Here is a 27,554-nt window from a genome sequence, read left to right as displayed (position 1 = left end):
AAACAGACTAGACTAGATAAAACAATAAAACAAGTTTATTAACTACAATGAGAGATTTTAAGTGAATCCAACTAATGAGGAATAAAAGTCAGAAATGGTTACAAAGAAAATAAAGATGAAACGTTTACTAGTGCCTAACTTAAATTATATCCTCTTCAAGCAAAGTTTCTCACCACATGCTTTCAGCTGCCTTCCAGATCAAACTGTGTACATCAGACCCTCTTCCTCAGCATCCAGTGAATGCTTCCTTTCTCTCTTCAGGTGTAGTGAATGCCATGGGCAGGAAAGGAGGGGTTGTCCCTCCTTTTTATAGTTTCAGTCCCACTCTTGAAAAACATTTCCAGCTGCGGACTAGGACACACAGAGTTTATGTGGAAGCTGGCTCTTCCTCACACCTTTGAGCTTCCTTTGTTTCCCTTCTTCTTGAAGACGATTTACTGATTAAATGCAAATTCAGGGAGGCACATTCCTTTCTCGAGACCACACCTGGTTGCCATCTTCTGCGTGAGCAAGGCTGTGGAGTTGGGAACACGGGTCAGTAATATCATACAGGGAAATCTTATAAAACTTTACATACAATGTTGAGACACATATCTTATCAGGACAATCAACAACTTGTGAGTTTTCAAATTATACCTCACAAGGCATACTTTGTACAAAGATTATTACAATAGTATGTAGGGTGTGAATACAGGAACGTATTTGGTCCCAGCCTCATTACTACATGTGGCAGGGAGTTCCTCAGGCTAAACCTGTGGGACAGAGACATTTATTTTTTCCTTTTCAATCAGTTTTAAAAGTGATTTCATTTCCTTGTGTGGTGTGGAAGCTTGGACAGCACAGCCCCTTTCACTCCCACAAACACAGTATTGAGAGATTGCTTGAAGTGACCTGAGACTTCAGACAAGGCAGGCGAATGACTTTGAAAGCTTGGTTTTATTGGAAGTAACCCAGTAGCACCTCAAGGCCCCAACTGAGATCAGGGCCCCCGTTATGCCAAGCGCAGCTCAGATGCTGGCCGAGGATGGGCCACTCTTGTGCCAAGCGTGGCTCTGATGCTGGCCAAAAGCAGGCCTCCTGCCCTAACCCACTAGACCCCACTCCCTTCCACAGCTCCTGGGATAGAATCCAGGAGTCCTGGCTCCCAGCCCTGCCAGGGATGCTCTGGGTGGGAGGTTTCAAGTTCAGCAAGGGGCATCAGGATATGGATCTGGAGCGTCCCACATAGTGTTGCCTCCTGCATGATTTTTAATTGGCCTGCCCGGTTTTTGTCCTGCCTTGCCTGTTGCCAGTGAAAAAATTTATCATATGGGGGTTTGATGTCCCTCTGCCAGACGTGAGTATGGACAGCCACCCGTGCAGTGAATTTGTATCTACCATGCAAGACATGTGGCTGGGAGCGCAGCTGGCCCTACTCAGCCTGCCGAACCACGGCAGCTCCTCTCAGCGCCAGGTAGTGAGCTTCATTCACAGCTCACCAACAGGGAGGGGTAGGTGCAAGGTGGGAGAGGCAGGGTCTCCTGGGAGGGGACGCTGGGGGGAAGGCTCCCTCCCGGGCTGTAGCTCCTGTGAGGCGCCAGGTGTGGGGGCTCATGATGAGCAAGGCAAGGGCTCCCTGAGTTACGTGGCAGAAAGAACAGCTGTGGTCACAGCTGTGGGGAAAAGGGCCAGAGCCTCACCCCTGTTCACCACTGAACATCTCTTCTATTCCCCAAAGGGAAGCGCCATTCATCCTTTATGTATTTGTTAGTATCTCACCAGGGCAGGAGAATGCCACTCTGAGGATCTGTCATTCCCTAAGAGAGCATAGGAAAACCTATATAGAGGTTTGGGGGTTTTGGGGGTCATTTTTGTTGCCCGCTTACTCCACGTTTTAGCTTGGGACAATGAGATTTTTAGTGGTAATTGTCAGCAAATATCAGTTTTACCGCGCACCCCCCGAAACCAAGGGAAAAGGTTTCCGTCGATCACAATCAAAACATGCAGCTAGACAAAGAAAGAAAGCTGTTCCTGGAGAACTTTCTAGTGTCCCACCTTATTGTGTAGAAAACGTGTGGCCATGTGGGTGTCACTGGGGCTGCTTTCAGGATAATTACATTGTACAATTTGACATGTGATGTTGACAATTTGTGTTTTTAAATGTTATAAATAGGCTTGGCAGAATTCTTTTTTAAAATAATTTCCATGGACAGTCCTGTTTATTTCTGAGCAAATTTTTTTTATTTTTATTCATTTAAATTTTCAGTTGTGGAAAATTACTGGGGGCGGGGGGGAATCAAACCCAAATTCTGTAAAGACAACAAATGTTGATTTTAAAAGGTCACATTTTATAACTATTCAAACACAAAATATTAACATCTTGTGTCAAAATATATAGCCTTAAATCAAACTCTGATATGTTCTCAAGTGGAAATTTTTGATTATTCGTGATAGAAATATTTTGTCAGCAGTTTGCCTGTGTGTGATGAATTCAACATTTACAAATAAAAATCCAGTCCTTTCAAGCATCGATATAAAGCTTTACCTTTCTGAATCTCAACCTCTACTGACATTAAATAACAGTCTGACCATCACATATGGCCTGACCCCCGATACACACAAATTCCCACAACCGGGATCATTTAAATTGATAAAAATGGGGGTGGGAAGCTTAAACCCACAATTTTCCACATCAAAATGTAAATCAATAGAATTCTAAAAAAAATGCCTGTGAACGTATCCGCAGTGTGCACCACTAAAATGATAAAAAGGTTCATAGAATTCTGCCCAGCCTAATTTGAGTTACAATTAGCTCGAGTTGGCACTCGGACCTCTTTTGTTGGTTGGGGATGGGCAGTGGCCGGTCTTTCTGCGTCTTGGAGGTGGCAAACATAAGGGGGCGGGGGTGGATCTGGAGTAACCCAGAGGGAGGCAAAGCCGGGGGGGGGTGCTAACATTGGCAACTCATGCCTGTGGGGGAAGGGGGACAAGGAGGGGGGCAGAGTGAGGGTGCCCAGCTTCAGCAATTAAAATTTGGGGGTTCTGTGACCCATCTAGGGGAGCGCATGGGGGGGGGGTATTGTTTTGGGGCATCGGAAGCAGGGGGGTTGCCAGCGGTTGCAATCTGGGTCAGGCGAGGCCCCTCGCCCTCCACAGCGTCCTCCATCATCTGCTTGTACTGGCGCTTGAAGAAGCCGAACTGGAAGGAGACAGCCGGGGGAAATGGTGAGAGCCAGACACACACTGGCCCATGGTCGAGGAGGAGGAGGGACAGGCTGTGGGAACCTCTGAAGGAAAGACCCTTGCCCCTTCTCCACCAGCTGGGAGAACCACAGGCCCCACCCCCAGGGTGATTGGCGGTGGGGGAGGGGTCCAAACCCTGCCCCCCTCACCTTGTAGAGGGCTGCGGTGATGAGAGCCAGCAGGATCAGGCCCCCCACGCTGCTGCCCACGATGATGGGCAGGTAGTTATAGACCTCGGAGCGCTCCACCAACGTCTGCACCTGGGGGAGAGGAGGTGTGAGATGGGGTCCCAGGAGTCCTGGCACCATCACCCGCCCCTGCTCTAAATCCCCAGACCTCACTTCCTCCCAGAGCAGGGACAGGACCCAGGAGTCCTGGCTCCCCCACTAGCTGATGCTCTCTCTATCCCGGGCACAGTCACTCTGGTACCTGGCGCTGGACGAATCCCTCCTTCTGGGTGTATTTCTTCTCCTCGTATTCAATCTGGGCCTCGCTCACCAGACTCACTTTCTGCTGCTGAGTCTGGAACAGAGAAATTCTCCGTCCCTGACCAGAAATGGCACAAACCAGCCCGGAGCATTGTCCCAGTGGGACCCAGAGCAATTTACAGGCTGTTCACATCGGAGCAATCACTTGCCCAGCACAGAGATGCAGCCAGCTCTGGGGAGGGGCTCAGGGGCTGTTCACATGGGGGGGATCCCTCGCCTGTTGCTGAGAGGCAGAGGAAGCTCTCATACCTGGGAGACCCACTGGAAGCTGACGTTCCCTTTGATCATAAACTCCAGCGGTTGCCGCATTTCCAGGGAGGCGATTCTGCACCGGATCTTCTTACAGGTGGCCACGGAGCAGTCCTGGGTGCAGAAGGATATCGCCAGGTGAGGCAGGGGGTGTGCAGGGGCTCAGCATGGCCATGAGGGTCTGGGTCTATCTATAGCACTTGCTGTCTGAGCTAGTGCAGAGGGAGAAGAGCGGCTGGGATCCGCACCGGTCCATACTCACCAGCAGGGGGCGCTCGCTCATCTGCTTCACAAAGTCCTTCGAACCCGGCATTTCAGCCTCACTGGTGCACTGAGCCAGCTCGGGCTGGGGAGGGAGAGAGACACGGTGTTAATGGGGGTGGGAATGGGACATGGGGCCTTTCCCCTCCAGGGGGCACCAGCACCAATCTGGCACCAGCACACAGGACTGGCTGGCTCAGGGGCTGGCTCAGGGGCTGGGGAAGGTCGTTCTCCCTCAGGCAGCCTGTCCCAGCAGGGGACGCTGTAGGGCCGAGCCGGCGTCACTGGGCCCATCTCACACACACAAGGGCAGGGAGAGGCAGGTACCTTGGAGGGGACGACCTCAGAGGCGTCCCACACCCGGACCCCGCTCAGCTCCACGGGGAACTGGAACGTGACCGAGATGGGGACGCTTCGCTGCCGCAGGTTCTTGACCTGAAAGAAACAGACTCGCTACAGGGCACTGCAGGAAGAGAACCCAGGAGCCCTGATCCCCAGCCCCTGCTCTGACCCTCAGACCCCACTCCCCTGCCAGAGCTGGGGATAGAACCCAGGAGTCCTGGCTCCCTGCCTACCCCCACCTTCATCTCTCTGTGCTCTAAGCCACTAAATCTGACTCAGGCAGTTCCACTCCCTCCCTCTTGCCCCATCTCCCCCCTCGCACTCTGTGCCGCCGGCCTCACCTCGTACCCATGTGTCACTGGCATACTTGTCCCTGCGTCCTCGACAGAGAAGTTGACGTACTTGGTCGACTCCTCGAGGCTGGGGGAGGAAAAGGACGGAAGGAAGGAGAGAGACGGGAGTGTGATGGATGGGGCTGGAGAGTGGCGGTGGGGTGCCATGTCCAGAAGGGGGCGCTGTGCTGCAAGAAAGGACTCAGTCGGGGGCGCTCTCCCCTTGCAGTCAGCGCTGGCATCTATAACCCCGTGCGGTGCAAGGGACACTGTGCTTCAGGGACGAGCTCAACAGGGGGCGCTGTGCTGCAGGGAACAGGGGGCCCAGCAGGGGGCGCTCTCCCCTCTGTCTCCGCACGGACCTACCTGGTGAGGATGATGAAGATGCCGTACTTGACCGGCAGCTCCGCCCGGTGAATCATGCGCTCGGTGATGGGGCCACCATTGTCACTGTGGGGAGGGGAGGGCAAAGGGGAGAGATGTGAGGAGATGGAGCCAGTTAACTGTGCAGGGAGGCTGCACCACAGGCCTCTGCATCGTCCTGCTCCATGCACGGCCCATTCCCACTGCCCCCCCACCCCACCCCTGGCCCTGCATGGCCCCCCTCACCTGCTGGCAGTGGCCGTGATCTGCAGCCTGTCCCCCAGGTCAGCCTCAGAGGAGACAGCGAAAGTGGCAACAAAGATGGCCTGGAAAACACACCGGGGTGGGGGGGTGAGAGAGCCAGTGGACTCAGGGCCTGGGAAACTGCCAGAGACTGCGGGGGCGGGGCAGGCACGGAGGACGGTGGGGGGCTTTTGTATGAACTTAGAACAAATGGTCCCAGAGCGGCAAATGGTGTTTACATGACCCTGTCCCTGTCCAACATTAAACAACGTTAACCTGGTTTGAGGTCCAGAGATCTCAGCCGGCTCCATGCCATGGCAACACCCCATTCACCGTCATTTTAAAGACCCCAAATGAGGTCAAACAGCCCCTCCCTTTGTTTTTTTCTCCACCAGTGAAGCCTGATTTCCAGCCCCCCAAGTCTGGCCCTTGGCTTCCAGCCCCGGCAGGGCCGGACCCCAGCCCTGGAGTGATTTCAGGGCTCTATTTGCACTGATTCTCTGGGCTCCCCGGGGCACTTTCCCCAGCACATCGCTTGTCACGGGCTGGGCTGACTCCTGGGAACTGCCCCTCTCTGCTCCCAGCTGGGCTCACCCCTGGGGAGTCCACAGGCCAGGGCCCGTCCCTACCTCGGCCCCGCTCCAGAAGATGGGGAGGTTGATGTGGCAGGTGCTGTTCCTTTGAGATTGTTCCTCTGAGCCCTCCGCCAAGCTGCACTTAATGGCCAGGGGCCTCCTGTTAGACTGAGCACAGGGGACCAGCCAGTGAGACAGAGGGCCACAGACCCCTGCTGAGTCCCCCATCTCCTCCCTGGAGCACAGAACCCCGTGCTGAGCCCCCTACCCGCTCCCTGCGGCACAGCGCCCCCTGCTGATGCCCTGACCACTCCCTGCAGCACAGTGCCCGCTGCTGAGCCCCCTGCCCTCTCCTTGCATCACGACACCACCTGCCAAGCCCTCACCCACTCCCTGCAGCACGACACTCCAGACTGAGTTCCCAGCCCACTCCCTCCTGCACGGTGCCCCCTGCTGAGCCCCCCACCTGCTCCCTGCAGAGCAGCATCCCCTGCCAAGTCCCCTGCCCACTCTCTGCAGCACGGCTCCCCACTGCAGAGCCTGCCCCTCATGCCTGGTGTGTTGGGGTACCTGGAGCAGCAGGACCCGGCGGTAGGACAGCGCGGCCGGGTAGAAGAACCGCACCGTGGTGCTGTAGGAATTCTCCCCGCGGTTCTCGATGGAGACGGTGATGTTGAGTTCAGGGCTAATGCCCACCACCAGGGTGCTCAAGCTAAGGGGGAGACAAAGGGGTGAGCTTCCTCAGGGCAGAGCCCTGGCTGCTCTGTGAACTTCCTCTAGCAGTGCCCAGCCAGGGACCGCAGTGCTGCGAGCTTCCTGAAACAGTGCCCAGCCAGGGACCCCAGTGCTGCAATCTTCACCACAGCAGTGCCCCCCACCCAGGATCCATCAGCACTGGAAATCCAAACTGTGATCAAGCTGGACGGGTCCTCCCATGGCGGGTGTTTTTGTGGGGAGGATTCTGTGACTTACCCAGAGAAATTGAAGGAGACTCCTAACTGGTCATCGCAGCGGCCATCCGTGCCGCAGTCTTTCTGAAACAGGAGCTGGGGGGAGGCCAGGAGGGCAGGGGTCAATGGGGAGAGGGCTGCAGCACCATCTGCCAGAGCGACACTGCAGGGACCCAGTGGCCCTCCAGTTATCCCAGCACCTCCCAGTCCCCTGCACAGGGGACAGCTGAACCCATCATCAGCCCTGTCCTTGCCACCCACCCACTCACCCAAACCCCTCCTCCCCCTTCCCCTCCCGGCTCTGGCCAGAAAAAGTATCACAGTTCTAGGGGTGCCAGGGCAGGGGGCCTGCCTGGCTCACGGGGGGATGGGGAACAGAGCGTGGGGCCTTTCCCCTCTAAGGGGCTCTGGCCAAAATAAGTTTTGAAAAATTTTCAGCAAAAATCATGTTTTTAGCCAAAAATATTTTGGTTTTTGGACAGAAATTTTGGGAACTTTGAGGAGAAGTTGGAATGTTCCCACCCAGCGGAGACAGGTCTGTAGCCAAGGCAAACTCGGCCTCCGTCTCTGTCGCCCCCCAGTGCCTGCACTCTGGAAGGGGTTTAGGAAGCTGCTGCTGGCTCTGAACTTTGCAGTCTCTCGCTTTGGAATGCCAACGTCACTGGTTCGATCCCTGCAGCAGACCCACCGCGAGGCCCGGCTCTGGCACCTTACCAAGCCTGCAGACACCAGTGCAGAGTCCTCACTCAGGATGGGTCTGAGGCGGCTGGCAGCAGTGATGGGATCCCCCGTCAGGGTGTAGTTGAGATGCAGGGTGATGGGGGTCAGGGTGTCCTCTGGGCAGAGCTGGGGAGACAGAGAGACATGTCGGGCCCCTGAAGGGTAATGGGGGGCTGGGCACTGGGTGGGACCCGGAGAGATTTTGTTCTCTGGGTGATTTGGGAGCGAGGGGCAGAGTTGGAGGGGCAGACACAGTGGGAGGGAAAGAAATTAGGACTCTCCCACACTCACAGGAAATGTTATCCGGTACGTCTCACATCTCGTCTCGATGCCGAGCTGCAGCTCCCTGCTCAGGACAGGGCTGGTGAAGTCGAAGGTGACTCGGATATTAGTCCTCCCGGGGTCCAGGGCCAGGCTGTACTGGATGGTGCTGGAGATCCTGTCACCTACGGGGGAGGGGAAATGAGGGACAGAGAGAGACAGAGTGGGAACCTCAAGGGGAAATGGGACACGGGGCCTTTCCCCTCTACGGGGCACTAGCTCCAGTCCAGCTCCAGGGCAGGGAACTGGCTGGCTCAGAGTGCAAGGGAATGGGGGGTGGGGGGGTATGGCCTGACCTAGGCTGTCCATGGTGCTCTTAGTGATGGTAAAGCAGACCTCTGCCTTGCTGGCCTCTGTGTTGAGCTGCTCCTGCCCCTGGCAGTCGAAGGCCGAGGTTGGGATCGTGGGGGGCTGGAAGCTGATGGAGACCCCGACTCTGAGCACCGGCCGGGACCTGCCATGGGGGGAACAGAACCATCACCCAGCTGCTCTCTGCAATGGGGCCAGGACCCCTCCCTCCCCTGAGCCTCCCACCCAGCCTGGAGGTGCTCACAGCTCCCCATGGAGACAAGTTATGGATATAGAGCTCTACTAGAGGAGATGCCGGGGGGCAGAGAAGGGAGCAGCCAAGCAGGGGCAGCAGGTTTGTATAATTTTTGGTGGTGCCCAGAACAGGTCTAAGTCCTGTCCTCCCCCACCCCCACCCCGCCACACACACATACCTGCCTAAGGCTCTGGAAGGGAGTTTGGGTGCTGGGTGTGGGCTCTGGGCTGGGGCAGAGCGTATGGGTTCAGGAGGGGGTGCCAGTTCTGGGAGGGAGTTTGGGAGTAGGAGGGGGTTTGGGGTGCCACACAGCCCCCCACCACCACACTCCCTGGACACGTGATGTCCGGCACCCTCACGCACAAATCCACAGTGCCCTGAACACCACCACCCCTGCACCAGCACTCCCCTGCCCTCAGCCCCACCTCAGCCACCTCAGCCACGAGGAGCAAGGGCGGGAGAGGAACTGGGGAGGCATGTGGGGGCAGCGATGGAACTCGGACCCAAACTTTAGTGGAGCCAGGCCCCCAGGCCCGGAATATTCCTGGAGCTCGAGCACCACGGGCTCATGCAACTCGCTGGCCCTGCAGCAAAGCGATCATTGTGCCTTTCTCCAGTACAGACAGACAGACAGACACACACACACACACACACACACACACACACACACACACAATGTATTGCTACTGTGTGCATCCTGGTCTACACTACAGATAACTGAGCTTAATGAAGCGTGGCAGATTACTGGTTCTCATTCTCAAAATGTTGCCTCAAAGCCTCCCTGTTTCGAATAGCCCTCATTGTGCCCCTCCAGTAGCCATGGTTTCTGGCTGCTCAAAATCAGCCGCCGGGTGATCTGGCTCAGCACTCCACCCCAGGCAAGCTTTTCACCCTTAGCCCCACAGGCAGCTCTGACCATTGGAATGGTTTTCCTCACTAAGATCTAACCTTCCCTATAGGCATCGCCAGCCTGCTTTTAATGTGCCAAAGGCACATTCCACAGTCACTCTGCATCTACTCAGCCTGCTGTTGAAGAGCTCCTTGCTGCGGTCCAGGTTTCCCATTTAAAGCTCCATGAGCCATGGGAGTAAGGGATACGCTGGGTCTAGCAGGATCACGATGGGCATTTCAACATCCCCCACTGGAATCTTTTGGTCTGGAAAGAAAGTCCCTGCTTGCAGCTTTCTGTGCAGGCTGGTGCTCCTGAAGATGCGCACGTCATGCACCTTCGCAGACCACCCCATACTGATGTCAGCAAAACACTCACAGTGATCTACAGGTGCCTGAAATAACATGGAGAAGTACCCCTTTCTGTTGATGTACTCCATCACAAGATGGTCCAGGGCCAAAATTGGAATATGCGTTCCATCTATTACCCTTCCGCAGTTATGGAATCCCATTTCTACAAAGCCATTCACTATTTCACGTACATTGCCAAGAGTCGTGGTCCTTCATAGCAAGATTCAATTATGGCCCTGCGTACTTGCATTAACGCAGCCCCTGCAATCGACTTCACGACTTCAAACTGATTCACAACCAACTCGTAGCAGTCCAGGGTCACCAGCTTCCACACTGCAATTGCCATGCACTTCTCCACCAAGAGGGCAGCTCTCACTTTGGTGTCCTTGCACTGCAGGGCTGGGGTGAGCTCCGTACACAGTCCCAGGAAGGTGGTTTTCTGCCTCCGAAAGTTCTGCACCCACTGCTCGTCATCTCAGAGCTGCATAACAGTGTGATCCCACCAATCAGTGCTTGTTTCCCAAGCTCAAAAGCAACAGTCCACTGTGTTCAGCTGCTCCATGAATGCCAAAAGTAATCTGTGTTGTTTCTTTCCATGGCACACAGCATGTCAGGCATCTCTAGTTCCTGTTCAGATTGGGAGCTCATGATATACTGCATGACCATCCACGATTTGTTCGCAGTAGTTATCACAACAGTACAGATCAGTGCAGGATCCATCTTTTCAGACGGAGATGGCAGGCTCACAGTAAACAAGAACCATTGAAAAATGCCACAGAATGCAGTCAAAAGCCCATAGACTGCTGTGACGGAAAGAATTGCATCATGGGACATTGATTCCATACCCATGATGCACTGTGATCCACTCCACCATCACATAACACCCAGCTGTGGAATGTGGCGAGTCGCACACTGAGATAGGTACCCGCAGTGCACTGCTCTCACTCTCAGTGCGACTGTACCAAGTGTGGATGCGCTCTGCTGACACAAGGACCGCAGTGTGGACATGGAATAGGGATGAAATTGTTACACTTTCAGATCGTTGGAATAATTTATATCAAAAATATGCTTTAGCGTAGACAAGGCCTGAGATTGTCGTTTGGAGCAGTGCAACGTTATTTACCTCAGCAGCAGGACCTGCCCTTGTGCCCCCACTGCGATGTCCGGCAGTCCATCCCCCGTCAGATCTGTCCCACCACTGACGGCCTGGCCAAAGTAGTGCAGCCTGCTGGGAAACCGTGACCCCTCGATGCGCTGTGGGGCAGAGAGAGCAATAAGGGATGCAGAAGGGGTGAGTACACTGTATAATGGGCACTAAGGGGCTGTGGGCCCCATGGTGTCCCTTCAGGGCTGTGTACTGACCCGTCCCCGCAGGAGCTGGGCTCACCTGTCTGTACTGGGGACTGAGACCTCCCTTTTCCCCATGGAAGATGTACAAGGCCCCATGATTGTCATTCTCCATGGGAGCCCCAATGGCCACATCTGTGTGTCCGTCCCCGCTGATGTCCCCGATTTCAGACATGCTGGCCCCGAAGCGCCCAGACACTTCCCCCATCTGCCCATGTAGTGTCTTGTTGCAGAACATCGTCGTCCCCTGCAGGCCCAATCCAAAAAGACACATGGAGAAAGGATCAGCACTTGCTGTCATCAGAGAGTGATCCCTAGCAAGCTCCTTTTCCTCTCTGCAGCACAGTGTGCCCTACCCCCAACTCTGGGGCACTGGGGCCAGAACTGACTGGGAGGGAAGAGTGCCCCCTACTGAGCCTCTACCCCGCTTCCTGAAGCACCATGCCCCCTACTGCAATACTAATTGTCACAGCATCACGGCAGTCCAGGCAAACAAGAACCCCAGGCCACCCATCTTCCCCAGTGCTGCGCTCCTCTTTCTTACCAGCAAGTCGATCGGGCAGATATAGACCCGTCCTCCATTCAGGGGTGTATGGTACATGGGGGCTCCAATTAGAACCAGGTCCGTGTTCCCATCTCTGTTGAGGTCCACAGTGCACAGTGTACACCCGAAATATGAGCCAATCTGGAGAGGCAGATAAGCCACCCCCTCAATTTAGTCAACTCCTGCTTCTTCTCCCACTGAAACCCTTCCCACCCTCTGGGGATAAGGATTCAGTCCCAATGGTTAAATCCTTCTTCTTAAGAAGGCAAAGCAGGGATTTGAACCATGGGTCACCTGTGTCCTAGGTGAGGACTCTAACCCCTAGGCTGTAAGGGAATCCTCTCTTTGTCTCCTCCAGCTGGTTTGTGAATATCTTGGCAGCTCTGAGCATGCCTATTGGATGAGACTCAACATGTGGGGTAGGTGAAGAGTGCCCGTGTCTCTCTCTCCCCTCCCCCCATTCATCGATCACGGGCAGAGGCAGGTGCCTCCATGCAGCATCACAATGCCTAAGTCCCTTGGTGGGTCTGGGCCTCTGTCTGTATCCACCTTATGAGTTCCGTCTAGACTGTAAGTGAAGGTAACAGAAGTGGATTATGGGAGAGATGCTGAATGTAAGCTGTGGTGCAGTTCTCTAAACCAGTCAAGTTTACCCCTTCCTGAGGCTCTCTGACCGAATCGTTCCTGAAGGTGAAGCCAAACACAAATATTGCACCATGTCAAAAGCTTACAGGCTTCCTCCAGTGCTCTCCTTCTTTCACACCCACAATCCACATTACCTGTAACACTCCCCATACCTGCTCTCCCAACAGCTCTGATCTGGGTGTCCATTCCCCACCCCTGGTATCTTGGCTGAACAGGATGACTTTGCCAGTGCGTTGGCAGTGAGGGATCCCGACCATGTAGGTGCTCTGCCCACTGGCTGTGATGACCTGAGATGAATAACCTCAAAGGAAAAGAGAGACATGGGGAGGTGACATGGGAAACAGCCATACAACAGTTTGACGGGTTGGACCACCCCGTCTGGGATGCCACTTGATGTACTGGGTTTTCACTGAGCCTCTCCTGCTTCACCAGCCTGGATTCCGTCTCCCTGTTTTGCTGAATTAGGCTCTCCAGTCTTGTGCAGCACACACACACAAATAGGGCCACACCCAGCTGCAGACACAGACTGAAGTCAGCTCTATGTGAGAGGACTCACCTGGAACTCACGTACACACCCTTTTGGGCAATAAACTCGAAACAATACTGTCTTACACTGTACAGAGAGATCTGCACAGTGCAAGCTCCTAAAAATTCACCCTCTCCCTCAATGTGGAGAGAGATGTGCACAGCTACTTTTACCCCCACCCCTCACCCCCCGGTATGAATTGCACAAACTGGGTTATACTATAAACAAGAAATAACTTTATTCACTACAAAAGGTTAATTGTAAGTGATTATAAGGGAAAGCAAACAGAACAAAGCAGATTACTTGAATAAATAAATAAAACCTGCAAACTGATCATAACACACTAGATAGGTAGGATACAAATAAGTAGATTCTCACCCAAAGAGATAAACAGGCAGCACATTCTTAAGGCACAAGTTGCCTTGGCTTTCCCAGGTTTTCATACTCAGGCTAAAAATTCCTCTACCCTGGGACCATCACTTCCCACAGTTCAATCCTTGCCCCTCAGATATTTCCAGGTGTAATGTTGTAGGGAGAGTGATGTCCCCCATGATATCATTGTCCACTTTTTATATCTTCTTCCCACTCACTGGAAAGCTCTTTTTCTGTGACTTGGGACAAACAGTTCCCATTGTGTAGTGCTATCTCTGAGAGGTTTGTATTGTACCCAGTTCCTGGGGTAATCCATGTGCTTATGTGCATTTCCTCAATAAGCCATTAACACTCTTTGGCCTTCTTACTGTTGTACCTGAAAGGCTGCTTGTGGGTGTTGTGAACCTCGCCACATGTTTCAGTAGCACATATGTAGCCAAACTTCATAACTTCACATAGAAAGATAACACATACAATCCAATGAGATTAATCTTTAGCAGACCAAGACTTTTAGAATAATCCCTCACAAGACATACTTTGTACAAAAAATATCCTAATTACATGACAGTGGTGAATATTGGGGTGTCAAGGTGTCATAAACAGTGCTACACAGAGATCCCTTTCTCAGAACGAAGAGGCAGCCACCTCTGGGGTGAGGAACAGGGGCTGTTTAAATAGGTAAGGGGAAATCTTTGGGTTTGTTCTTACTGAGGGACGCATCATTCATGTCCCCAGAGGTTCTGGGTATGTTGATAAAACTCAGCTTCCCACTGCTCCCATATAGGTATATCCCACTGTACTACTCAGAGGCTCTCACCACTCCCAGCTCTGGATTCCCAGCAGCTCCCTGTCCCACAGAATCATAGAAGATTAGAGTTGGAAGAGACCTCAGGAGGCCATCTAGTCCAACCCCCTGCTCAAAGCAGGACCAATACCAACTAAACCATCCCAGCCAGGGATTTGTCAAGCCGGGCCTTACAAACCTCTAAACATGGAGATTCCACCACCTCCCTAGGTAACCCATTCCAGTGCTTCACCTCCCTCCTAGTGAAAGAATGTTTCCTAATATCCAACCTAGACCTCCCGCACGGCAACTTGAGACCATTGCTCCTTGTTCTGTCATCTGCCAGCACTGAGAACAGCCGAGCTCCATCCTCTTTGGAACCCCCCTTCAGGTAGTTGAAGGCTGCTGTCAAATCCCTCCTCACTCATCTCTTCTGCAGACTAAATAACCCCATCCCCTCAGCCTCTGCTCGTAAGTCATGTGCCCCAGCCTCCTAACCATTTTTGTTGACCTCCGCTGGACTCTTTCCAATTTCCCCACGTCCTTTCTGTAGTGGGGGGCCCAAAACTGGACACAATACTCCAGATGTGGCCTCACAAGTGCCAAATAGAGGGGAATCATTAGTTCCTTTGATCTGCTGCCAATGCTCCTACTAATGCAACCCAATATGATGGCCATCTCGACCTTGAAAACCCATTCTAAAGCCCCAGGGCCCCTGTGGCCCCTGCCCCAGCTCTGTTACCTTTGCAGGTGAAGATCTTCTCCTGCAGCTGGTTCTGGATGCCCTGGAGGACATCGAAATTGTCTACCAGGAAGACATGCTCATTGGTGGGCTGAGAGGCGATCTCCTGGAGCTCCTGTTGGGCAGTATCACTGGAGAAGGCCTCACCGACCTTCATGGAGTAGAGGGAGGTACAGGGGAGACCAGGGCATTGGCATCAGTCACAGCCGAGAGCCCTGGACCAACACCCACCCGCCCCGAGCTCTGCTGGGCCCTCTAGAGGCATGGCTCAGCCAGCGCCATGTGCTCCTCCGGTGAGTGGGGGGCCGCTGGAGCCTGGAGTTATGGAGCCTGCCTCATTTCAGCACCGAGTTGTGTCAGTTGTACTAGCAGCAGGGCACAGGGGTCTCCTTGCCATGGGGATTGTCAGCTCTCTGGGGCCCAGCATGGCTCAATCTCCAGGGCGTAGTGAGGGGTGAGTTTAACGGGGGGGCTATATCTCAGAAACCCCTTGTTCAAATTTAGACCACTAATCTTAACCTGCATCGCCATGAGGCAAACCAAACTTTATGACAATCTGAGTCAGCACGTGAACCGCAGGGCAGTCAGAAAACCCAACCTTTAACTAGAAAGCTCTGCTCAACCTGAACAACAGAGGAGCTCCAGCTCTCCTATAACGTCACACGTTGACCCAATTACAACCCAGGGTCAGTTCTTCTCCCTTATCTGGTGGGAACCTAGACATGGGCTCAGATCCCTACTAGTTCTCCGCGCAGCCACGGCTCACCCCGATGGCGTAGCGGATGATTCCAGCTCTCTCAGCCTCGGGGATGGCATCTGAATAAGAAAGCGGGTCGTTGTATTTCTGCCCATCTGTGATCACAATGAGAACCTTGGTGGCCTTATCCCGAGCGCCTTTCCCAGAGGTGAACAGCTCCTGCCTGGAAAAGGGGAGTGGGGAATGCATGGGAGGGTTATTGATATGTAATAAAATGTAGCGCTTGTCCACTGCTTTGGCATTACAGATCTCAAAGTCCTTTACAAGGAGGTCACCATCATGTCCCCATTTTACTGATGGGGAAACTGAGGCATAGGGCAGGGACGTGCCTTGCTTAAAGTCACAACACAACAGAGGCTCAGAGTTGGCAATCGAACCTCAAAGTCCTGGCTCCCAGCATCCCCACCCCACTTTAACCTACTAGTCCCCAGTCCCCTCCCACAGCTGGGGATAGAACCCAGGGGATATCCCTTAGCTTGCATGTCCTTGTAGCCCATTCCCTGTGGAGTCAGCACGGGGAGGAAGGCAATACCTACACGACTTTCCGGATGGCTGTGGCCGTGTACGTCGTTCCATGAAGCCGCTCAATCCTCCAGACTAGGTGATCGGGGTCATGACTTCTCCTGTACTCCATGAAGTCGAAGTGCAATTGAAATTTATTGGAGTACTGCATGAGGGCGAACTGCAAGGGGAGGCAGGGGAGAAGAGAGAAAAACAACCCCGGGGTGGAGGGTAAGAAAAGCAGGAGTCGGACTCAGATAAGGGCTGAGGCAGTCGGGACGTAGTGGTTCTGTTGGAATTTTTTCCTGATTTTGGATGCAAAATCCTTTACTGCTCCCCCTGCAGCACAGAGCCCCCTAGCGCTGCACTGGGGCATTGAGGTCAGCACTGACTGTGCTGGGTACGTAGTCAGGGTTCAGCTTCTGCCCATTACCTGCGTGTCGATGCTGCGGAAACGCTTCATGATTTCAGCAAGAAAAGTCTTCATTTTTCCAAAGTCCTCAGGTACGATGCTTCCCGAACTGTCGACAAGGAGCGCTATGTCTGTGACATGTCTGGGGCACTCTGAGAGGGCAGGAATGAAGTACGTCCTGACTCAACTCCACAAACATGGGAAACCCAACAGAAAGAGCTAGACCAGACCAATGGGCGCATCTAACCGGATATCCCGCCCCCTGCTGGCTACCCCGATCAGACCCCTCAGCCCCTCTGTCACAATACCATCCTGCCCCTGCCATGGAGGGGTCCTGAGAGTAGACCATGACATGCACTGGGATGAAAAAAATACACCCTTCCCCCTCCCAGAGCTGGGACAGAACCCAGGAGTCCTGACTCCCAGCTCCTACTGACATCCTGAATCAAACCAATGGGCCCACCTAGCCTGGTATCCCAACCCATATCAGACCCTGGGCCTTTCTAGACCCATCTCCCCTCCACCTCCCCACGGCCCTTGTACCCACCCGGGAACCGAGGGTGTAAGTCCTCCCCATACACACCCCCGGGTCACCGCTTACCTGGCTGCGTGTCCAGGATGCGCTGGAGTTGCCAGAAGCTCTGCTGCAGAGGGAAGCAGCAGTGACTGACGTACATGTTCTCCCCACAGGCCCGGTGCACCACGGGGCACGAAAAGGCAGGGGGTCAGTAGGTTCCCCTCTCAACAGAGCAGTGAGGGTGGGGAAGAGAGCCTGGGGCCTGATCCCTTCCCCCCCGCCCCCGGGATATGCAGGGAAAGGCCCTGCCAGGGCAGGGACCCCCTTGGGGCAGACAGGACGTCGGGACCTAACTCTGAGAGGAGACAGAGGAGACGCACGGGGGCATCATCTGCTTACCACACTCCCTGCTATAGCAGTGTCCAGTCACTGTTGCCATGGCAATGTCAACCACTTGCCATGCTCCCTGACATGTCCAAGTACAGTCACTGTCACCATGACAGCAACCCGGTTACAACGTTTCCTGATACCTCAGCACACAGTCACTGTCACCATGGCAACATCAGCCAGTTGCCTCCATCCCTCATAACATCACCTCACAATCACTGTAGCCAAAGGGAGGATACCTGGCTACCACCATTCCCCACTGCATCGTTGTACCACCCCTCCAGTTACAGCAATTACCAACAGCCCTCACACAGTTATCATGTAGTCATGGGGACGTCACCCAGTTGTCACCTCTGCACCGTTGCTGCAGTCATGCTGACACCGCCCAGTTACTACCATCCATGAGTAGTGGGGTTTCGGGGGGGGGAACCTGTCCCCTGGAATGATGAGGGAGAAAATGTCGGACCCCACTCCCACCACCCATTTCCCCTAGGTGTGGTACCTACCAGGAACTGGGAGCCTTGGACAGCCAGAGACAAACTGAGGGACATGTTCATGGCATCCGGGGACCCTGACAGGAGAGAGATGCACACCAGGCTGAGCAAATAAACTCCATTCCTGTCCCAGAACGGAGGAAAGAACCAAGAATTCCTGACTCTCAGCTCTAACCACTAGACCCCCCCCACATTTGGGGATAGAACCCAGGAGTCCTAGCTCCCAGCCCCCCTTTCCCCCCGCTTTAACCCACTAGACCCCCCTTCCCTCTCAGAGCTGGGGACAGAACCCAGGAGTCCTGGCTCCCATCCCAATCCTATTGCTGCACCCCACAACACAGGGTGCCCCTACTCTGGATGGGGATCTCCTGGCAGCGTCCGGATCCAGGGTTGCACTTGTAGACTTTGCCGGTTTCGTTCACGTTTCCTGTCTGCAGCATGCCCCCAACAATCAGCCTGCAGGGAAAAGGTATGGGGGGTCAGGGGATGCCCCACACACCCAGGGGACTGAGGCCCAGGGGAGGCAGCCCAGCCGGACATGCCCCTCAGTGTTGGGCACAAGTCACGTGGGGTCCCATGTCCAGCCCTTACCCCCCGGCACTGGCATTCCCGAACTGCACCACGCTCTGCCCAAACCCCTCAGCTGCCTCCTGGAAGGTGATGGGTCCCTCCACGTCCACGCTGAATCCATGGCTCGGGGCCAGCACTGCAGGGGTTAAACAGTCTCCAGTTAGAGCTTCCCAGATGGAGACCAGGCCAGTGCCTGGGGCTTTCTGGCTATGGGACTGAATTCTAGCCCGCTACTCTAACCCACCAAATCCCACTCCTCTCCCAAAGCCAGGGATAGAACGCAGGCCTCCTGACTCCCAGCTCCTCACCACCTGCTCCCGGCTGTCTAGCCCTCAAGGGCTATTTTATGCAAATCATTCCCCACATTCATTGCATAGTGCCAGACACTCCCATTTAAATATAAATTTCATTAGTAGAGCGCTACCAAATTCAGAGTCCATTTTGGTCAATTTCATGGTCACAGGATTTTAAAAATCATAAATCTCATGATTTCAGTTCTTTAAATCTGAAATTTCACAGTGTTGTAATTGGAGGGGTCCTCACGCAAAAGGAGCCGTGGGAGTGGGGGATCAAAAGGTTATTGGGGGAGGGCTATGGCACTGTACCCTTACTCCTGCTCTGCTGCCGGCGGGGCACTGCCTTCAGAGCTGGGTGCTTGGCCAACAGCCATTCCTCTCTGGCCGCCCAGCTCTGAAGGCAGCACAGAAGTAAGGGTGGCACTACTGTGACTCCCCTAAAATAACCCTGTGACTCCCCTGCAACATCCTTTTGGGTCAGGACCCCCAGTTTGAGAAATACTGGTCTCCCCTGTGAAATCTGTATAGGATTAGGTAAAAGCACATAAAAGACCAGATTTCACAGTCTGTGATATGTTTTTCATGACGGTGAATTTGGCAGGGCCCTAATCATGAGTGGATTCAGCGCTGGCGAAGGAAGTCCTAGATTTATCTCCATCCGCTTTCCTGATGCTGATCCATAGCGGATGCACTTCCTGTAGGGACAGAAGGGACAGATCAGTCTTCATAGATTGATAGACTATATGGCCATGTAGCCAGTGGTTTTAGTTATTATTCATTTATTGTATGACATTGTGATTATGTTATATCATAGATATATTCATTAACTAGAGTTAATTTGTAGGATTATAAAAGTATAATTCCTCTTAATACCGAACCAAGTACTAGCTATGACTAAGACAAGCTGAAACGTAAGAACCTGTAGGTTAAAGCCTGAAAGACTTTAGTTTAGCTAGTTTAGGCCCTGGAGACAAGAAATGATGACATAAGTGACTGAAAAATAATCCAGTGCCATAAGATTATGGGAAAAGAGGCACCAAGTGACAGTATTTTGCAAAATTACCCAGAAGATAAATATTAGATCATAAAAATACCATAAAGGCGCATCTGTCTCAGACATGTGTCTTAACCATGGGATACAGCTTGTGCGCTAATGCTAATGAGAATAAAGGGAACTTACCCAGCCTATAGAAAATTGGGGTTCATTAAGTTTCCAGGGGAGACAGACCAATAAGGGAAAAGAGGGTGGACACTTTTATGGACACATGCAGAATGTAGGTGTAGACAGAATCACAGTATAAAAAGGGGATGCCCAGAATGAGAAAACTGAGCTCCCTCTGGGAGACTCCAGCAGGAACCATCCCTCTACTGATGATCAAGCCATGAGAGACCCATCAGACCCTAACACTATTGTCAAGGATGTGAGTATAACTATATTTGTAAATTGTGTGTAGGTCTGTATAGAATTTCTATATGCGTGGGTAATCATAACTAACTTTAATAAAACTTAAAAATAGACTAGACCTTGTACTGGTGAATTATACATGGTCATTACCTTCGGTCTCTATGTGTTCCTAGAGGCTCTCAGTTTGAAGCAAGTAACAGAGGTGACTGTCACTCTGCTAAGCTTAAAACTGTAGCCACCAGACCCTCCAGATTTGCAGGAGGAGCAAATGTGGGGCAAGGTCGGGTGCAGAATTGTGGGGCTGGTGTGTGGGGTTGGAAAATTGTGGGGCTGGCTGGACAAAAGGGGGTGCTGGGAGAGCGGGGGCAGGCTCCCCCAATTTCCCCTTCTTAGGCCTTGTCTCCCAGTGTGCCTCAAAACCCCAAGTCTGTCATCCTTATTCTCAATCACCACAAAGTCTGCCCTCCCCCATGCCCTGCGAGGTCCCAGCCTCACAGACAGAGCTGACGTGACTTTGAAGCAGGAGGAACCTCTGGTGACCTTATAGCAGGTCCGTGCCAACCACGTCCACTTCCTGTCCACCAACCCCATCCCTGGCCCACATCCTACCAAGCACACATGCTGCACGGAGAGGGAGAGTCATACATACCCCAGTGCCCTCCCAAAGAGACCCAACAAATGGCCACATCTCAGTGCCAGGTGAGCGAATCACTGTACAAACAGCTCCTATGCCCCACCCCAGAAGTGACTGTATTTTCTAATAAACAACCTCCAGTGAATGAGAATTATAATCCAGTGTCAAAACATAGTCTTCACCTGTGTATGCAAATAGATCCACACCAACTTTAGACCATGTCCTGAACTGGTCATCGCTTATCAATATAGCCTCTTTTACTCTGTTTAGGTTGGCACTGGGGGCCTGTTTCACACATTTTAACAATTTCTCTCTCTCATTGTTCATTTCTGGCTAGTACCGTATCTCTCCGGCTCTGCACTTACATTTCCCCATGTCCAAGTGTCCTTCATGTCCTCTTGTGAGCATGTCAGCTTGGAACATCTTGATATGTAATGTCTTGGCCATCCAACATTAATAGCCTCGAATACCCTCTGTAAACTCCCGTAATTAGCTGTAGCCTCAGCAAATTTACTCCAAAACCTTTCTGAGACTGAGCACCAGACTCCACATCCCTCTCAGAGCTGGGGATAGAGCCCAGGAGTCTTGACTCCCAGATCCTTCAAGCTTCCCTTTTCTCTAGTCCTTGAGGGCCATTTTACGTGCATCATACCATGCATTCATTTGCATAGCAGCAGAAACTCCCAAGTGAAGACTAACTATCATGAACGGATTTAGCACTGGTGAATGAAGCCCTTGATTTATCTCTTGCTGACCCAGATTCATAAGAGGAGGCGGGGAACACTTTCTGTAGGGTAGCAGGGGCAGAGCAGCCTTCATAGAATTACAGACCATAACTCCAGAAGGAACTGCTTTGAGCATCTAGTCTGACTTCCTATGTAACACAAGCCAGAGAGTGTCTCTGAATGAATGCCTCTTTGAACCAGACTGGAACATTTAGGGAAAGATCCAGTCTTGATTTAAAATTTCCAGTTCAGGGTGTTAGACCCTCAGCAGGGGCCTTTTTACAGGATGGGGGAGCAGGCAGACAGTGTTGCTATATATGAATACTTTTTATGCCTTACAAAATGGATCTTGTGGCACCTTAGAGACTAACCAATTTATTTGAGCATAACCTTTCATGAGCTACAGCTCACTTCATCGGTTAGTCTCTAAGGTGCCACAAGTACTCCTTTTCTTTTTGCGAATACAGACTAACACGGCTGTTACTCTGAAACCTGTCAAAATGGATCTTATTTACTTTACATTTATACCCCAAACATACTATACCATAGCCCAGTAGTTAGACATTTTGATGGTTAGTTAGGGTTTAGTTTAGTTACAAGGTGCGAGGAGTTTACAAGTACCACACCATATATAAACTGGGCTTTGGATTATTGAAAGACTATAAATTGCAGATGTGTGAAGCTTTTATTTATAATTTACTTTGTGACATTATTAGATTTTTGTTTTTGTTGTTTTGGGCCTTTACCCTTTGTTTTAAAGGGACAATTTTGGGCAGGCTGACACAATCCAAGGCATTTATACATTTTTATAGCAGTTCCACTGGTGTTATTTCCTTACCTGCTGATTCTTCATTTTTTTCAAGGACATAACAAAGTTGTTTGGTATCATAGAATCTCAGGATTGGAAGGGACCTCAGGAGGTCATCTAGTCCAACCCCCTGCTCAAAGCAGGACTAATCCCCAATTTTTGCCCCAGATCCCTAAATAGCCCCCTTGAGGATTGAACTCACAACCCTGAGTTTAGCAGGCCAATGCTCAAACCACTGACCTATCCCTCCCCCTCAAATAGGTTTTGACTGCTTGACCTTTAAGTTCTTGCTTTGGTTCCCAAAGTGCAGGACATGCACTCCAGTTTCAAACACACAACAGTCACACTCGGCCCCATAGCATATATCATCTTACATATTATATCCCAACAAGGGAATCCACCACAAACCTTGGTAAATTGTTGCAGTGGTTAATTACTCTCGCTGTTAAAAATGTTACGTCTTATTTCCAGTCTGAATTTGTCAAGCTTCAACTTCCAAGGCATTGGATTGTGTTAGTCCTTTGTCTGCTTGACCAGGGGTTCTCAACCTTTTTCTCTCTGAGGCCCCCCTCGACACGCTATAAAAATTGCAGGGTCCAGGGGGACAAAGGGGCCTTGGGCATAGGTGTAGTTTGACTTCTATTTGGGGGGGACAGACAGTGGGGTTCAAGCCCCACATAGCAGTTTCCAGGAAAGGAGTGATACCTCCACCTTCTGACTCACCTCAGCAGGCCACCCAGTCTGTCTGGGTTGGGGGGGCAACCAAAAATTATAACTCAAAGCTGGGGGGCTTAGCTCAAAAAGTTTGAAAACAGCTTAGGGTGCAGGGAGAGGGTAAGTAGGGTCCGTATGTGGGCAAGGGGGTGGGTAGCTCAGGGTGAAGGGAGGGGGTAGCTGGGGCTGTGTGTGGGCAGCGGGGGTAGCTCAGGATTCAGGGAGGACATAGCTCAGGGTGTAAGGAGAGGGGTATTAGGGACTGTGCTGGGAGGACTCCCCTGTGGTCCCTGTTCCCGGAGGGGTCCGCCAGCCACGGAGCTGGGGGGCTCTTACCGGCTGCCACTGCGGGAGCAGAGGAGGCTGGGAGCTTCAATCTAGGGCACCAGCAGGAGAGGCAAGACAGCTGCTGCTGCCTGCTCCATGCACCAGCCAGAGCAGCAGTTATCCCACATTGCCGGGCTCTGGCTTCCCGCCTCTGACTTGGCCAGGTGGTGGGGACTGGGGAGGGATTGCGCCTCCCCCAGCTTCAGCCCCACAGTGGGGCACCGGTGATTGGGGCTTCTGCCGCAGGGCCCAGCAGCCTCCTTGAAAGGGCTCGCGGACACCCTGTGGGCCGTGGACCCCTAGTTGAGAACCGCTGGGCTACACTGAAGAGTCCATCATCAAACATTTTTCCCCAGGTAGGTATTTAGAGACAGAGATAAGCACTCCTTAGTCTTCACTTCGTTAATCTAAATAGTGATAGCTTGAGCTCCTTGAGTCTATTGGGCAGGTTTTCTAATGTTTCAGTCATTCTCATGGCTGTTCTCTGAACCCTCTCGAATTTATCAACATCCTTCTTGAAGTGTGGGCTCCAGACCTGGCCACAGGAGTCCAGCAGTGGTCACACCAGGACCAAATACAGAGGGAAAATAACCTCTCTAGTCCTTCCCGAGATTCCCCTGCTTATGTATCCAAGGATTGGCCACAGCATTGCACCGGTAGCAACTTGGCCCAGGCAGATCTTGGTCTCTGCCGAGTCTGTCAATTAGTGCAGGGTGGCCTGGCAAGCTTGTGCCATGGGAGCCACACCTGAGACCCACCAAACTCATGTCACACAAGAAACACCAAACAGCCAATCAGTGGCAAAAGTGAATCCCTAACGCACAGCGTAGCCAGCTCCCCTAATGCAGAGCTCTCCTCCCTTCTGCCCTCACCCTCCCTGCAAGGCCAGGCCTGGGAAGGAGAATCCCCTTGGAGTTGCCCCCTCCAGGCCTGGGAGGTGGTAAAGGCCCTCCAGCGCTATAGGAGGAGCAGATATGGGGCAAAGTGGGGCTGGGTGGGTGGGGTCTGGGGGCAAAGGAGCTGAGGGTGGGGGAGGAGCTGAGGTGGCCTCCCCCATTCTTCCCTTCCTCCCTTTTCAAGCCCCATCTCCCAGTCTTTCCCCACTTCCCAACCCATCCCCCTCATCCTCAGCCACCCCAAAGTCTGCCCCCCTCCATTCCCCTGATGGGTCCAGGCCTCACAGACAGCAGAGATGTGACCTTGAAGCAGGGGGAAGCGACTGTGGTTTTACACAAGGACTGAGCCATTGCAAACACTGCATCCACTACAGACCTGCTGAACTCTCCCCAAACCTGCCTCCCCCACACCCCCCACATCCTACCGAGCACACACGTCCCACAGAGAAAGGGAGTGGCACCTGTGACCCACTCCCATCCCAGAGAGTCTGGGGGGAACAGAACAGAGAGGAAAGTGAACCCAGGAGTCCTGATTACCAGCCCTCCCCCACACAAGTCACGAGAGCCCCATTCCCCTCCCAGAGCTGAGGAGAGAACCCAGGAGTCCTGATGCACAGGCCTCCTGCTGTAACCCACCGACCCCACTCCTCTCCCAGAGCCAGCCAGGGATAGGACCCAGGAGTCCCGACCGTCCAGCTGCTCCCATCCCCCTGCCAGAGGGGTACTCGCTGGGCACCCATGTGGAGGAGCCCAGCGTTTCCCAGGCCCTCTGGCTGGCACTTACCTGTGCACAGGTAGAGGAGCAGAGCCAAGGGGTCCATCCTGTGCTGGGTGAGGGCTGTCTATGGAACGGGGATGCTCCTGTAGGAGGTGTGAGGTTCAAGGGCAGTGCCTGGAGAGGAGGCAGCAGAATGCAGAGGAAAGAGAAGTCCTAGCTGAAAAGAGAGAAAAACTGTCAGGGTGGAGGGGGGACTCAGGGTGTTATAGGGAGGGAGCAGAATGGAGAAGACGGGGGAAAAGTCAGTGACACTTGAACACTCAACTCGTCAGACACACAGACAGCTGTATGGAGGCAGATGTAAAACAAATAAAATGGCCAAACTCCGCCCCCCTGAACTCTCCCCTCCTGCTTCCCCTCCATGCTAGTGGTCAGCTAGTCATTTTCCACCCTCCCCTCCCTCTCTGCCCTTTGTAAATTCAAACCCCCCTAGTTTCAAAACTTGGGGAAAACACTGCACACACACACCTATCCTGAAACAAACACACACGCAACCATCAGACAGACAACTGGTCAGACACACAGCTACACTGAGACAGAAAACAGATACACAATTAGAAAACCAACTGCAGTGAGACATTCACACAGCTAAACAGACACACTCACAAACTCAGGGCCGTCCTTGGGCACACACAGAATATTCAGCTGTATAGGGCGGGGCACCTGAAAATTTGGAGCACCCCGGGTCTTAATATCCACCCATCCGCCTCCTCCTATGCCTGTTTTATGGATGCTGCAGCCTGGTGAGTTTTCCTCTGGAGAGGATCTAGGTCTTGTCTACACTAGCAAGTTGGAGCTCATTAAATCGTCCCCGGGCGCCATAACGCCTGAGGTGTCCACACTGGCAAGGCACGTAGCGCGCTCGCACCCCGCGGCTGGAGCGCCCTGGGAATCCACCTGCCCAAGAGGCATAGAGCTTGCTGCACCCGGGCTGGAGCACTGCGATGCCAGTGTGGACGCCCTGGTCTATTACTGCGCTCTGACTGACCTCCGGGAGACGTCCCACAATGCCTGTTCTAGCCACTCTGGTCATCACTTTGAACTCTACTGCCCTGGCCTCAGGTGACCAACCAGCTCTGGGAAATTTGAAAGTCCCCTTCCGTGGAGTGCTCTCAGCGAATCTTTCCAGGTGACCATGTCTCCACCCGCCAGGCGATTCCTGGCATGGAGCGATGCCAAGGTGCTGGACCTCATCAGCATTTGGGGAGAGGAGGCTGTCCAGTCCCAGCTGTGCTCCAGCCACAGGAATTACGTTACCTATGGGCAGATATCAAGGGCCATGACCGAAAGGGGCCATGACTGGGACGCAGTGCAGGGCAGGGTTAAAGTGAAGGAGCTGCGGAACGCCTACCACAAGGTGCAGGAGGCAAACCGCCGCTCCGGTGCTCCCCACGACCTGCCGGTTCTACAAAGAGCTGGTCGCGATACTTGGGGGCGACCCCACCTCCATTCCGAAAAGCACCATGGACACTTCAGAGGCTGTTCCAGTCCAGAGTGCAATGAGCCAGGATGAGGAGGAAAGTGGGAGCGAGGGTGATGAGGAAGAGAGGTGCCCAGAGCCAGAGGACGACTCACCATCCCTAGATGCATGCAGCCAGGAGCTGTTTTCAAGCCAGGAGGAAGGTAGCCAGTGGCAGCATCCAGTGCTTGGGGAAGAGGAAACAGCAGAGGAGGTGCCCGGTAAGCGGCTTTGATTTTGTGAAGGGAGTTGTTGGGTGTGGATTGTTGGCGCAGAGGCTTGGCTGTGTGCATGCCTAGATGTGGAATAGGGCATGGATGTACTCTCTCACATCGCGGTAATCGGCCTCAGTGACTTCATCGAAGGTCTCATGCAGAAGCTGGGCAATCCATTTACACAGGTTCCTTGGCAGAGTTACTTGTGCTCCTTGTCCCAGTAAGGGTAACATACCCATGCCACTGTGCCGTGAGGGGTGGGGGGACCATTTCCGCACACAGACAAGCCGCATAAGGGCCAGGGTGGAAGCCGCATTGTAGCAGAAGACCCTCCCTTGCTTCCCAGGTCACCCTCAACAGCAAGATATCTTCCGGGATGAACCAAGCCTGTGGAAAATTTGGGGACAGTGTTGGGTATAGGGGCCCCCTGCACCTGTTGGCTCTCCCCAAGACAAAGGACCCCAGAGGACAGTATTGCCTGGAACAATCAGTTTCCCCTGCCCTTGTGGTTACTCACCATTTTGGGGCTCTTGTGGGTTATGTGCGCTCATCTTGGGACAGGCAGTTTGTGCTATTGTGTGAACTGTGCTTGTCTTTAAGATCAGCCAAATTATTGCCCTGTCTAGTGTGAACAATGCTGCCTCTGTAAAATGTCGCATTTTGGCCTCACAGATGCAACCTTGAGATCCCAGGCCATCCTTGTTATCAATGGCCAAATGGCTACACAGCCTCAGGAAATGGCCATGAAGAAGCAAGGAGGATCTTCTGCATGAAGTCATGCCGCAGTCCCTTGCTGAAAATCAAAAATTCCAGGAGTGGCGGGAGAGCGAAAGGAGGCTCCGCCAGGAGA

General features: G+C 53.1%; 1 protein-coding gene across 1 annotated transcript; it reads right to left on the bottom strand.

The window, feature by feature from the left end:
* Nucleotides 1–13: 13 nt before the first annotated feature.
* LOC142072454 (integrin alpha-D-like) lies at nt 14–25,283 on the bottom strand. The gene is made up of 28 exons (XM_075129190.1): nt 25,037–25,283; nt 18,469–18,583; nt 18,230–18,333; nt 17,888–17,954; nt 17,081–17,190; nt 16,501–16,631; nt 16,103–16,248; nt 15,576–15,729; nt 14,810–14,960; nt 12,538–12,686; nt 11,741–11,881; nt 11,237–11,443; nt 10,973–11,103; nt 8,363–8,520; nt 8,037–8,191; nt 7,740–7,871; nt 7,048–7,121; nt 6,646–6,787; nt 6,130–6,243; nt 5,504–5,583; nt 5,261–5,344; nt 4,904–4,982; nt 4,548–4,655; nt 4,222–4,305; nt 3,960–4,073; nt 3,652–3,744; nt 3,372–3,482; nt 14–514 (listed from the first exon to the last, which is right to left on the bottom strand). Exons 1-28 carry the CDS (start codon nt 25,071–25,073, stop codon nt 368–370), a joined length of 3,318 nt encoding a protein of 1,105 aa, XP_074985291.1. The 5' UTR covers nt 25,074–25,283; the 3' UTR covers nt 14–367.
* Between the last annotated feature and the right edge of the window lie 2,271 nt (nt 25,284–27,554).

The sequence above is a fragment of the Caretta caretta genome, chromosome 6 (genome assembly GCF_965140235.1).
Source record: "Caretta caretta isolate rCarCar2 chromosome 6, rCarCar1.hap1, whole genome shotgun sequence".
Taxonomy (NCBI): Eukaryota; Metazoa; Chordata; order Testudines; family Cheloniidae; genus Caretta; species Caretta caretta.
The sequence above is the reverse complement of the archived record's forward strand: the minus strand, read 5'-3'. Positions and strand labels throughout refer to the sequence as shown.

Excerpts from the sequence above, each read along its gene's own strand:
- LOC142072454 (XM_075129190.1), bottom strand. The coding sequence starts at position 25,073 with ATGGACCCCTTGGCTCTGCTCCTCTACCTGTGCACAG. Across the intron at positions 4,983-5,260 it reads ATCTTCATCATCCTCACCAG|CCTCGAGGAGTCGACCAAGT; the intron begins GTAGGTCCGTGC and ends TTCCTCCCCCAG. Across the intron at positions 4,656-4,903 it reads CAGTGACACATGGGTACGAG|GTCAAGAACCTGCGGCAGCG; the intron begins GTGAGGCCGGCG and ends TGTTTCTTTCAG.